The following is a 13829-nucleotide window of genomic DNA, read 5'->3' as shown; positions in this document are numbered from 1 at the left end:
TTTGAGAAAGCATGAATCACTTTGGCCAACCCTAGAGACTACCAGGGAACATATTTCGTAATGTTTCTCATTCTACAAACATTCTAAAGGGTCTGATGGCAAAATGGGGCAATATGCTTTGGGGCTTACATCTCTGCAGTCCTGTGTGCTATCTGCCCCGAGACCATGAGTAAATGAACTCAGATGCTCAGCCCCACCTAAAATCAGAGGCTCATTTTTGATACACACACCTTACACACACAAATCTAGATGTGCCCTCAAAATGTCTCTTAGCCTAAGAAAAAATCAAGACACATGGTCACATGTGGAGAGACATCTGGGTATTAATTTGCATCCCAGATGAATTTATGATGTAGCACGCTCCTTCCCAGCAATGTTCTTACTCTTGCAATTGCCTGTAATTGCCCCCCCCCCACCCTGTTTTTGTTTTAAAATAACAATACAATTAAAAGAGAGGGGGGAATGGCTGAGGAAATAGCTGATGATTTGCTGAAGGAGAGGAAAGATAGGAATTAATCAAGGATTAAGGCTATGGGTGGGGAAGAAATTAAGTTTGGTTTTCATTTTAACATGAACCAAAACACAGCTCTCCTTCTGAACAGAATGGAATATAAAACCTGGAATCTAGGCTGCTTTTCTCAACTGCCAAAATCTCTGGGTTAAAGGGTGGTATCTGGGTTGTCTGTGTTGGCACCTGGCAAGCCGGATTCCGATCGATGGGTGCCACTCAACATGCAATGGGCATATATAGAATTTGCTGCTAAGGAGAGCGCAGTTGAAGTGAATTAGAATTGTATCCTGCAGCATTTGCTTTGATGGCAGAGAATCTGTTTCAAAACCACTTTCACCATACTTAGGCCAAATTCGCACCATCCATTTAGAGCACTATGATACCACTTAAACTGTCATGGCTTCCCCCATAAAATTCTGGGAGCAGTGGTTTGTTAAGGTTTCTGATAGTTGTTAGAAGACCCCTATTCCCCACACAGGGCTACAATTTCCAGTTGTGAATCAGTCCCTGTGAAGACGGACTGATTGTTAAACCACTGTGGAAACTGTAGCTCTGGGAGGGAAACAGGGTTACAACAACAACAACAGCAACAACAGTAGTAAACACTTTGGTTTGAGAACTGCATTGCAAAAGTCAGATACAGTGGTACCTCGGGTTACATACGCTTCAGGTTACAGACTCCACTAACCCAGAAATAGTACCTCAGGTTAGAAGTTTGTTCAGGATGAGAACAGAAATCGTGCTCCGGCGGCACGGCGGCAGCAGGAGGCCCCATTGGCTAAAGTGGTGCTTCAGGTTAAGAACAGTTTCAGGTTAAGAACGGACCTCCGGAACGAATTAAGTACTTAACCCGAGGTACCACTGTAATTGCAAATTTTGACGGATGGCTGCGATTTGGTTCACGTATTGTTTTAGAAAGTGCAAAGCTGATACTTTTGGCTTTAAAAGCAGACGGAATCATATTTCTCCCCCCACCCACCTATAGCTGTGCAATTCAAGCATCTTCCTTCCATCTGTTATAAGACCATGCACTTATTCAGCTTGGCCAGAGCAAGGTTGGCGGAGGAGGGGTACCTCTTGTTCTTTGCCTTCCAGCTCCTTTTTCATCTTTCTTGTGAATTTAGAAAGCTTCATCCTTTTGAACTCTTCATTTTTTTCAATGGCTGCCACACAAGTTTAAGGTGTCTTGTTAGTTTTGTCTCTCCTCGAGAAAAGGTTCCCTCTGTAAAACTGTCTGGGCTGGTTTCCCTCCCTTTTGCTCTCAGAAGTAAGTTTGAGGTCCTGATCCTGTCCCTCCTCAGAAGAATCAGGATCAAAAGTGACATGTTGTTCCCCCTTGCTCCCCCTTCCACTTGAGTCCGGACAAGACATCACATTGCCACAACACATTGGTCTTTCCTCTTTCATTACCAACGCACCCTGGTGGCGGAATTCCACAGAGCTCCCCTTGGTATTGTCAAGAATTGCAGAAAAGGAATTCAGGACAATGAAAGGAGACTCAGTGGCTCCTCATACTTTGCAGCTCACACAAAGTGCAAGCTTTGGGGCCAAAGAGAAACCCAGATTTTGCTCTCAGAAAAGCATGCATGCATGCATTTCTTTATAAAGTATTTGAAATGGATTAGCCAAATCAATTTCTCCTCCCCTCTCCCTGCACCTTTATGGAGCTCCTTTCCACACTGGCTGTTTGCCACAGAACCCTTGCATGGTGCAAAGGATTCTGGGTAAGTTTAGCCACTCGGTTTAAGGCTCAGGCCCATATATGCCTGCTTACCTAGTAACAGCAGCAACAGTGGTGGAAGAAGCAGCACTCTGGATCAGCCCTGCACGGCTGGTAGTTGCCATTTTAATTTCCACAATGCCCCCAAACCATCACTCCAGGGGATTTGTGGGAAATTTAAATGGTGGCCCCAAGACCCAACCCCCTTTTTTATTATTTACACATTTCTATCCCACCTTTTCACCATGGAAATCAAGGTAGTGTATGCAGTTCTCTCCCCCCCTTTTTTTTTTATCTTGAAAACAACCCTTTGAGGTAGACTGACTCTACAGTGATTGGCCCAAGCTTCATAGCTGAGTGGGGATTTGAACTCTGGTTTCCTAGGTCTTACTCCAGCACTCTAACCACTATACCACAGAGAGGTTGGGGCTGGGGCCTTGACAGCTGCTATTGCCAATCCTCCAATAAACAACGATCTACCTGAGGAGCCTCAGGAATTTCTGGAACATAGCATGAAAGCTGCTTACATAGATCAGTATGTGGACATGGGATTATTTTGCTTGTTTGGGTACTTCTGAACCCAAGTAAGGTTTCCTAAACGTGTCCCTGTCCCCTCACAATTCCCAGGGTGGGTTAACAATCAATCCCTCTTCACAGGGAACTGTAGCTCTGTGAGGGCAACAGAGGCCTCCTAACAACTAGCAGCAGCCTTAGTTCCCAGGAATCTTAACCAAGTATGGATGTAATTTCCCCCAGCACTCAATCCCAGAAAACAGAAACAAAACAACCATCCCAGAACACAGGCTAGTGTGCCATCTCATTTCTTGACACTCAGATTCTGGTTTCATTCCGTCACCTGAGCTGTTCTCTTACAGCTTCGTTGCTGTTAATTGAGCCTTTGTGCCAGCATGTGCCCCAGTGCTGGCGCTGGGATGTCCTGATGCCACAGACACCACATCTCCATGCAAATGATTATTGGAGGTATCCAGCATGACGCAAACTTTGGCTTTTTTTCGACATCAGCAAAGGAGATAATTACTGTCATGTGTATGATTTGAAGGGGCTCTCTCTCTCTCTCTCTCTGTGTGTGTGTGTGTGTGTGTGTGTGTGTGTGTGTGTGTGTAGGCCTCGTGGCTTTCTTGTCAAGTTAGAAGAATTCATTAGAATTTCCAGCTGCCAGTAAAAAGCCTTCCTACATTCTGGGAGGTCCCAGTAATGGGGAAACACACACAAAAGGAAAACAGTTGTGCCAAAAACACATCCAGGCTTGGAAGCCATTTTATTACTCACACAGAATTAACTCTGGCTGGAGATCCTGGGCCTATGTTGATCTGCGTTCCTTCTTGCAGAGAACGGAAATTCCCATGTAAAATGTGTTAGGTATAGGGCTGCCGGACCTCCAGGCTGACCTGAAGCCTCCATGTTTGCCTGGTCCCCTCCAGGTGGGTAAGAGTGCATTGTTTTGTTTTGAAACTAAATTAAGACTATGTGTGTAAACTTCAGCCCCACAGGATCTGTCTGTGAATTATTACATAGGCTCTCAGTGGGGGGAGGGGGGCTGCCTTCCTTTGCTCCCTCCTCTCCCAATTAACCTCCATCTCCAGGGCTCAGTGGTAGCAGGGAAAGCAGAAGAAGAATCAACAGGGATCGCTCTCAGGTTTTGGTCTTGAAATTTCAGGATCTGAGGTGCTCCTGAGTTGGCAACTTTAACTGAATGGGCACTGCAAACTGGGGAGAGCCAGTGTGGTGTAGTGGTTAAGAGCAGTAGTCTCGTAATCTGGGGAACCGGGTTCGCGTCTCCGCTTCTCCACATGGAGCTGCTGGGTGACCTTGGGCCAGTCATACTTCTTTCAAGTCTCTCAGCCCCACTCACCTCACAGAGTGTTTATTGTGGGGGAGGAAGGGAAAGGAGAATGTTAACTGCTTTGAGACTCCTGAAGGGGAGTGAAAGGCGGGATATCAAATCCAAACTCTTCTTCTTCTCTTCTTCTCCCTGTTCTTGAAACATGCACTGCCATCCAAGCTCCTTTCAAATAAGAGCCAAGATGTTTTGCTGGGCTTTCCGTTCTTATGGAATGGAAGAAGACATAGGATTATGGGGACAGGAAGTATCTTGTGTGGTATGGGGATATAGAGTTGAAATCTTCCCATCACTTCATCACACCTGTACTGATTTCCTAATAGGCATTGCATCAGGTTTATTACTAAGCTTGCAAGTGGGCTGTTTGCACTAGATTTTCATCTAATGGCTGCTACTTGCTTGTGGGTGGCTGATGCTGCCTTGCCTATCTGTGTGCCTAGGTGCTCCCCCACACTCAACTTTGGTAAAAAGCTGACTCCTAGAACATCCTTCCAGTTCAGGAACTGCGGAGGGCGAAACACTGAAATGTTTTCCTTAGGAAATGACTAGTGCAGCTGTGCTTTTATTGATTTTAAGCTTGGAAAGTGAGATGTTGGAGAAGTGCTTTCTGGTATATAAGAAAGCTGACATGTTGCAAGTTCAAACTTTTAAATATTATTTAAGCAGGCAAGCCACCGGACCTCATGGAAGCAGATACCTTATCTGGCTTACTTGGTGCCATAGTACAAAGCCTTAATCCTGCCTGATGTATTTGCTCTGCTCTGCCAAACAGAATGCTGGGTTTGAGCGCTGGAGGGTGCAAAGAAGGCTCAATGAGGGGTGTGGCCTAGGGACAGGGGGCCTGACTGAAGAGGAAGTGGAGCCTGGGAAGAGTCCCTGGAGGGCTACTTTTGGTCCCTGGCGCTGAGGTTCCCTAACCCTTTTCTAAGTAAATATCACAGTGTTCCATAGAGCACAAATTTGACATCTGCTGCTCTTACACGCATACTAATACAGGTGCTTATAGTCAAGACTCTTCTGGTTTGAGATTATTCTCTTTGTGGTCATCTCCTAGACTACTGCTCAGAGGGTTGGACTAGATGACCCTTGGGGGTCCATTCCAACTCTGATTCTATGGATTTTTGATCCCCCACCCTCAGGAAATCCTCTTGTTGTTGTTGTTGTCACAATTTACTTGCCCTTTGCCCCAGGGCTCCAGAACAGGTTACAACTGTTAATGCACTTTAAAAAAAACGAAGAAGTTCAAAACAACTTACAATCATAGAAATAAGGTGGATCTCAATTGTCGAAAGCCAGGGTAAGGAGGTGTGTCTTCAGTATTTGACAAAAGCTATACAACGAAGGTGACAGACGCACCTCTGTGGGGAGAGGGTCCCACTACTTAGGGGCTGCCACAGAGAAACCCCCTCTCGGGTGGAGCAACTACCAAGAGGGCCTTTTCTGTGATCTTAGCATCCAAGAAGTTTCGTAGGACGGAACGAGGCAGTATATCTGCTGTCCCCCTACAACAGTACAGTGGTACCTCGGGTTAAGTACTTAATTCGTTCCGGAGGTCCGTTCTTAACCTGAAACTATTCTTAACCTGAATGGGGCTTCCTGCTGCTGCCACGCCACCGGAGCCCGATTTTTGTTCTTATCCTGAAGCAAAGTTCTTAACTTGAAGCATTATTTCTGGGTTAGCGGAGTGTGTAACCTGAGGCGTATGTAACCTGAAGCGTATATAACCTGAAGTACCACTGTATTGTAAAGCAACTTGATTTTTTTTTAAAAAAAAAAAACACAACAGACTTACAGTTCAAAAATCATTGAGCCAGATCATTTCTGGAGGTCCCTCAACAGTGCTGAATTCTTCGGAGCCTCCTTCAGCCCTCTTAAGCACATGATCCCCACACCTAATGACTTCAAAAGTAAATAGAAATTAGGAAAAAAATAAATTGGGCTAGGACTGGGAGGGGGGGAAGAACACTGGTTGTCTGAATCCACCAGTTGCCCCAAGTATATAGAAGCAAGCAAAACCAGCTTGCCAGGTTTTTAAATCAATCTCTTGCCAATGTCTGAACTTTGAAGTCAACAGATGGGTCATAATGGAAACAAGCTCGTTGCCCCCCCCACACACACACCTGGGCAAAAATCCCTCCCTTCGAGATGAATTTTGCAGAAGACAGATAAACTGGAATTACCCAAGTGTTCTCTGGCCCACTTCAAAGGCTGTGTTTTTTCTGAGGACATAATCAGATTCTGATGCTCAGAGCCTGGGCCCTACCAACTGCTCATTTGATCACAACTCAAAACGGTTTTGCCGCAGAAAGATACCTAATCAATTACAGAACAGACATCTGCTCCAGCTGACGTTCCTGATGACTTGGTAGAAAGAATGTGCACTACAAAGTACGGCTGCAGAGGGAGGGCGAGCAGGTGGCTGTGGGACGGAGAGGGAATTAGTGGGGCAAGAGTAATTGCAACTGGCCTTCGTGTGGTCACTGAGAGGGAAAAGCAGGGGGCCTATTGGTCTCCAGTTGCAGCTGGGCTCCATGCATCCTTACTCAGAAACCCCACTACCATACAGACAGAACATTTAAAGCACTATCATACCACTTTAAACACTCATGACTTTCCTCAAAGTATTCTAGGAGGTGTAGTTTCTTAAGCAGACTGAGAATCGTTAGGAGACCCCTATTCCCCTCACAGACTTACAGCTCCCAAAGTTCCTTGTGAAGAGGGATTGATGGTTAAGCCACTCTGGGAACTGTAGTTCATTGGGGGTGTTGGGAACTGTAGCACGGGGAGTAGTATATGACCATTCCCAGGATTGAGGGAAACCACATGCTTTCAATTCATCTGGCCTTGGAACCCTCCCCAGGCAACACACCCTCACTGATTCGCCCCAAGATTTTTTTTACCTAGCTGAAATCTGTCCTTGAATTCTGATCATGCCACTTTCTTCCCTGGATGGAACGCAAACAGGGGTGCGTGCAGAAACCAGTCTAGCGAACAATGTAAATATTTTACATATATTGCTCTGTCCACTTTTATCACCAGCCCCCAGAAGGGAATGTGGCCCTCAGCCAGAAAGGAGTTTCCCACCTAAGGTATCCCGCAATTCTGGAACTATGTATGCCATTAATAGAAGACACCCAAAAAAGTTCTGTTGGCTCAAACTTCTTTTAATCAGGCAAGGCTAGTCTAATTCATCCCCATTTAAGTCAAAGGAGGTTTTTTTTCCTCCCCCCCTTGCTTTTGTTTTTTCTCTCCCCCTCCCACCATCACATATCATTCTGAGCCATCCAGTTCCCCAACCCCGGCTCTTTTTGATGATTTCGTTGGCTGGTTTCCATTGAACATTCTTCATTGATCAATTCACTGGGCCCAGCTTTATCCTTGCCCAATCAGGACGAGAGCCTGCTGGATGGAGATGAATATGTGCCTTGGAATCCTGTCTCTCTGCCTGTTCTGGCCAGGAGTTTTCTAGCATTCAGCAACCACACATGCACACACACACACACACACACAAAAAAAGCTTACTGAAGCCCAGCCAAATTTTAGCTGAATCACTCTGCTAAGCAGAGCTGCCAAATCTGACCCCCCCCCCCACAACTCCCAGTGAAAGGCTGCCAATCTTTTGTTGGGAATAGGCCTCTTGACATTTGCTCAAGAGCAGCACTGGCTCAGTAGCAGCAAAAGTCTCCTTGAATTGGGCTTCCGAAAGCCAGGGGTCTACTTTAAGTAATCTGGCTACTTCTCCATACTCACCGTTCTTCTCGGGGCTTATGCTTGTTTTTTGTTATTTTCTGCACAGAGAAAGCTATAATCTAGCCTTGGAACAACACACACACACACAAAATTTGCATTTAGGGGGCTTCTTTGCAGCACCAAAATAGGCAGAAGTTAAAAGCACTGTCCGTGCGTGGAGTGAATGGCAAAGGCTTGTTTTTCATCTTGTCTTTATTGAGCAGATTCCCGCAGTTTACTTTTTTTCCGAGCATCTTCTGGCATCTTTGGATCAGCCGACAAAGAAATTCTTTTTGGACTCAGCATGCGGTCAAATGAAGATCCAGTTCAAAGTGACATGAAAATCAGAAATATTGGGTAGATAACAGGTATTGTCTATTTCAAGGCCTCTGTTCTTCATTGTCAGTAGTCCCCATAACTGGAGAGACATGCTCACAAAGAAGTAAGAAATGTTCAAAGTGGGCAACAGATGCTTTATTAGAAGGCAAACCTTGCTCTTTTTTCTATTCATTTCATCCTAACACAGGCAGGTTTCCAAGTGGGAAAAAAGCAGCTTTGAAGTTCTCTTCTTCTTTCCTCTCTCTCTTTTATTTGATGGGCTTTAAAAAAAAAAAAAAGAGGATCCTAATTTCAAATCGCCAGTGAGGCCTTCTTAATGCTCTTAAGCTACAAAATATTATAATGCTGTAATAACAGGATCATTACCAGTCCTCCTTTATATTTAGCACCTTGTCTAATTACTTAATTGGAAAGAGTCTTCTGATGACTAGCTCTGGCCGAATGAGCTTCCCACAAAGAGAGACCCCAAAGTCACCTTGATCTTGGCAGGTACGGTGTGAGAGTGAACCTTTGACTTTAGTAGCCTGGCAATTGTTAAGGAATATGTTCCATTGCCCTGGTGGAAATTTTCTTGCTCTCTCCCCTCCATATATATATCTATATATCTATATATCTATATATCTATATATCTATATATCTATATATCTATATATCTATATATCTATATATCTATATATCTATATATCTATATATCTATATATCTATATATCTATATATCTATCTATCTATCTATCTATCTATCTATATACTGTATATATATATATTCCCAAGAATTGTACTTTAGATATCACTCAACGTTGACTACTATATTGTTCCGGCTGCTAACTGACCAGCACTTTGTCAGGAAGATTGTTAATAGTCCAAGACAGTTGGGTGATGCCTCATCAACAAGAGCCAACAGATAAGAAACCATCTCTTGATAGTTAGGAATCTCTCTGTGTTTTGGAATAAGATACCCATCAGGGTTTGTGTTTTGGAATAAGGTAACCCAACTCTAGCTGAGGGAAGGGGCAAAGAAACAGAAATTAGGCAGAAGGAAAGAGAGTAGAGTTTCTAGTTGGACTTACCTGGGCATGGGAGGTGCAGTCATGGTGGCGGTCGGGGGGGGGGGGGCATTGTCCAAGTTGCTGTCAGGCAGGTCTGCCTCACAGGAGTTTCATAACTTTCAACAAAGCAAGTATTACAAAGGCAGTGTAAGGCTGCATTTTATTTCATAGGAAGGAAACTTCAGCTGGTACTGCCGTCCATAGAACTTCTCACCACTCAGAGAAGTGAGGAGCGCTTTCTCAACTGAGTGAAGCATATGGCCTGCTAAATGAGGGCAATGGCACATCTAGTCCAGGATCCTGTTCTCACATTGGCCAATCAGATGCCTACAGGAAGCCTGCAAGCAGTACATGAGTGGAACAGCACTCTGCCCACCTGTGATCCCCACCCCCCAAAATAACTGGTATTCAGAGGCATATTTCCCCCGAGAGCAGAAGTGGAACATAGCCATCGTGGCTACTAGCCATTTTTTGAAATGAACTTTTTCAGATTAAAAAAACTACAGTTTAAGGGTGGGGGAATGAATGTAACCACATGCCTCCACTAGAAGCCAACAAACAAAAAGAGGGGCCAAAGAAATCAACTGGTGAAACATTAAAGAGAAGTGTTAATTTGGCTTTGGGAGAAAAGCCACAAGAGGGCCATCTCAGTCTCCCAAGAAAAGCCGTTCCAAGGTTAGGGGGCTACAGGAAAGAAAGGCCTGTTTCTTGTGGAGGGTAATCTAGGCTCCAGCAACATCTAGAGGACCACAAATGCCCCATAGCTGGAGTCCACTTCTGTCCATGTCCTTCACAAAATCTGATAGTCTTTAAAGTGCCACAGGACCTAACACCGATGGACTACAACTGACTAATAGGGCTACCCCTCTGGAATTTTTCACCCATTCAAGGATTTACATATGGTAGAAGGAAAAGCAAGCATGTGTACAAGAGAACATGTGACCCAGACACTCCACGTGGCAGTTGTGGAAGAGTCATTGCTGAGTGGTAGATAATTCATGGTGCATGCAGAGGTCCCAGGGTCAATCCTTGGAGGTCTGCTGCCAGTCGTTGGCTACGTTCACAGTGTACAAGCAAAACTCCCTGATATGGCTTTAAATGGGTAGGGCTTTCCCCAAAGAATTCTGGGAGCTGTTGTTTGCAAAGGGTGCTGAGAGTTATTAGGAGGCCTCTATTCCTCTCCAAGAGATACAATTCTCACCCTGTGAACAGGGATTGACTGTTAACCACTCTGAGTATTGTAGCTCTGAGTTGAATAAGAGCCTTGTAACAGCTCTCAGCACTGCTAACAAACTACAGCTTCCAGAATTCTTTGGAGAAAGCCAGAACTGTTTAAAGTGGCATGAAACTGCTTTAAATGTACGGTGTGAATGTGGCCACTGTGGCCACTATTGAGCTAAATGGACCAATGACCTGACGTGTTATAAGGCGTCTTCCTATGTTCCTCTAGTTCTCATATGAGCTTACACCTGACTTGTCAGATACAGGAGCTTCTGCCTCAAAGGAGAAGGGAAAGATAATCCAGGCCATGTTTGTTCACATATAGGACTGAGCGTTGAGCTTAACATAAATGATGGCAGTTGCCTTATGCTCTCTGGCTGAGAAAGGTTCCCCACCCCACATAGTCATTACACCTCAAAGCTGTTATCTGCTTATTCAGAAATAATTCTGATTCTGTGCAAACCTGCATTATTACTGCCAGCAACCTCTCATTTGTTTACAGCAAGGGGTGGGGGGAAATGGCGCTATTCAACAGGGCGCAACGGAAAACAGCTATTACTTATAATCCGCAGAACCTAGGCATTGTTATTTGCCGTTACTGACATTATGCTCAAATACTAAACTATCAATTTCAGAGGAATGCAAATCTCTCTTTATTATGGCAACAACAGCAATTTCCAATTGTCATCCCTTTTGTGCTCGTAAGTGAAGAATTAAAATGTCAGTGTTCATTGTTAGTTCTTCATATTTTATGGATTACGCTTTTTGTGCGTGTGTGTGTGAAAATGTTTTGGAAGCCACGCCACAATAAGAGAACTTCACAGAGGCGGAAAAAGGAAGTGAATTATTTAACACACGGAGGCGACGAACTTCATTATCCCAAATACAAGCATATTGAAAGACGCTTTGCTGTGAAAAGAGAATTCAGTACAGTAACATGAAATTGGAAACACTGAATGCCTGCACAGAAACAAAGGCGACGATCTACAGAGAACTAATCTAAAAGGCACCGAGATGCCAGGTAGAGGAAATGAATAGATTAAAAAGATACCAAATAATTGTTTCCCTGGCATTGAAGTTGACCTGATATAAAGTCATTCATGTAGCATAAATGTCCAAAATTATTTTATTTTTATCAGGGCTGCTAACCTGAATCAAGTTAGCCTGGAATCCTGACCCCACTTACCAGGGAGTAAGCTCAATCGAATTCATTGGAACTTACTTCTGAGTAGAAGTAGTTAGGATTGCAGCCTTAGAATACTATCTGAACCCAAGATCCACAGGGATGAGAGAGCTTGAATTCAGAAGATCTTGGGCTTTCCCAGCTCAGCTGATGTAAGTTAAACTGGAGTAATTTATCCCAATGTTAAGTCCCCCTATTACTGCCATAGAGCTACAATTCCCAGAGTTCCCTGGGAAGAGGGGTTAGCTGTTAAACTGCTCTGGGAATTGTGGGTCTGTGAAGGAAACAGTCTCCTAAGAACTCTTAGCACCCTTAACAAACTACAGTTCCCAGGATACTTTGGCGGGGGAAACTATGTCTCTTATAATGGTATCATAGTGCTTTCAATATATAGTGTGGATGTGCCCAGAGATTGCTATGTGGGGAAGTATCTTAAACTGTGCTCTCTTGCTGGAAGCCTGAGGTCGTACTGCCTGGGGAAAGCTCTGTGTCATGTGATTCTTTCTGCCGAACACTAGAAAAGAAATACCACTTACCAGAGGTCTGGGGATTTCTTAAAAGATTTGCTGCTGAAAGAAATCCAAAGTGGTACTTCCCTTGGCCTCGCTCCCACACCTAAAAGCCACAGACACATCTGGAGCGGTTGTGTCATCGTCATCTCGCTTGGAATCCTGCAACTGAAAGGATTTTTGGGTTTTTTTTACACTGCAATCTCTTCAGGGCAGGAATGTTACGTGTTATGCTGTATATTTATGGTACTCTATAAATAATGGTTTTCCCTCCATTAATTATTTTTGTTCCCTAGTTCCTTTAAGTGAACACAGCCATTTACAAGTATATAAAACACAAGCCTTTTCTGCCCCCGAGGAACTTGTAATGTATAAGATTGCTAACACTCCATGATTTGTGGAATGTGCGTTACTTATTTCACAGGGAGGCAGTGCGATTTCATATCCACAAAGGAACGGAAGCGTTCGCTTAAGCAGTGCCTCCCATCTGTTCGAGGGAGAAAGATTTGGGGTTTCCAAGGTCAAAAATTCAATAAGGCTTTAGGGAACAGAGTTTGGGGTCGCCAACAGTCTTGCATTAGAAAGAAACTCGGGGTAAGAGAACAGGGCTATGTAACTTTACCCACTTTCATAGGGTCCCTACAGGCAAGCTGGGGATCTTTACTCAAGTACACACACACACACACACACACACACACACACACACACCCTCCATCAAAGTTGGCTTTGGCTCTGGTCTCCCAATAGTCTCCACAAAAACAAGCAGGGAAAGACTTCTGTTCCAGAGCTGAGAAAGGAAAATAAGAAGCATATCTTCAGTTCTGAATGAGAGAATTCTTGAGAATGTTCCTCCTCCTTCTGTTTGGTACATAGGTTGCATCCACACCAGACATTTAAAGCACGCTCATACCACTTTAACAGCCATAAAGGTAAAGATAATGGGACCCCTGACCATTGGGTCCAGTCGCGGAAGACTCTGGGGTTGCAGCATTTCCCAGCAACCTTTAACATACTAAAGTTCCCAGGATACTCCACAACTGCTAAGGTTGTGCAAGAGGGCTTTAAGTAGGTGATGAAGAAGGTGTAGCCTTAGGAAGCTGCCTCAGACCTAGTGAGGCTGCCTTTTCATAAGAACTAAGATCAAGCCAATGGCCTATCTAGTCCAGCATTCTGTTCTCACAGTGGCCAACCAGATGCCTGTGGGAAGCCTGGAAACTGGACACCAGTGCAACACCATAGGTCAGTTGTAGAGCATCTGCAGAAGGCCTTGGGTTCAATCCACAGCATCTCCAGGAAGGTCTGGGAGAGACCTTCCCCCTAGTCTGAAATCCTAGAGAGCAAGGATCATTCCTTGTGGACAATATTGACCTATGATGATTCAACTCAGTGTAAGGCAGCTTCCTTTGTTCCCGCACTGAATCGACCGAATTCAAGGTAATAATGGCTGCAAAGGTTCCCAACCAAAAACAAACTGCAAAAGGTCTCCTGCATATTGGCCAGATTTAAAAACACATTGTCATGCCTTGCTCAAAATGGGTTCCAGAACTGCCTACTGCAGGGCTGGGGGACCTACGGCCCTCTAGATATTGTTAGATTACATCTCCCATCATTCCTGACCACTGGCCATCTCAGCTGGAACTGATGGGAAATGGGAGTCTTAAACATCTGGAGTGCCTCAGAATCCCCGTCCCTGGTCCACCATCTGAAGGA

The 13829-nt window shown here is 44.5% G+C and overlaps 1 protein-coding gene and 1 long non-coding RNA gene across 10 annotated transcripts in view; one reads left to right on the top strand and one right to left on the bottom strand.

The window, feature by feature from the left end:
• LOC309377150 (uncharacterized protein) overlaps positions 1 to 13829 on the bottom strand; it is a 94640-nt gene that overhangs the window by 16052 nt on the left and 64759 nt on the right. For 8 of the 9 annotated variants that reach the window (XR_014171433.1, XR_014171434.1, XR_014171435.1 and 5 more), the window contains one exon: positions 12147 to 12287. Coding sequence is in view for 1 of the 9 variants with exons in the window: in XM_081924150.1 (XP_081780276.1) it covers positions 12147 to 12287 (141 nt within the window). In the remaining 8 variants the exon portion in view is untranslated. Of the gene's footprint in view, positions 1 to 8273; positions 8421 to 12146; positions 12288 to 13829 lie in introns of those variants that run through there. The other variant, XR_014171438.1, reaches the window with a different exon arrangement.
• Positions 3494 to 13829, top strand: part of LOC309377188 — a 60460-nt gene continuing 50124 nt past the window's right edge. The window contains exon 1 of the long non-coding RNA XR_014171480.1: positions 3494 to 3673. This is a non-coding gene — a long non-coding RNA (uncharacterized lncRNA). The remainder of the gene's footprint in view (positions 3674 to 13829) is intronic.

The sequence above is a fragment of the Podarcis melisellensis genome (genome assembly GCF_964234715.1).
Source record: "Podarcis melisellensis genome assembly, chromosome: 8".
NCBI lineage: Eukaryota > Metazoa > Chordata > Lepidosauria > Squamata > Lacertidae > Podarcis > Podarcis melisellensis.
Note: the sequence above shows the minus strand (reverse complement) of the source record. Positions and strands in the feature narration are given on the sequence as shown.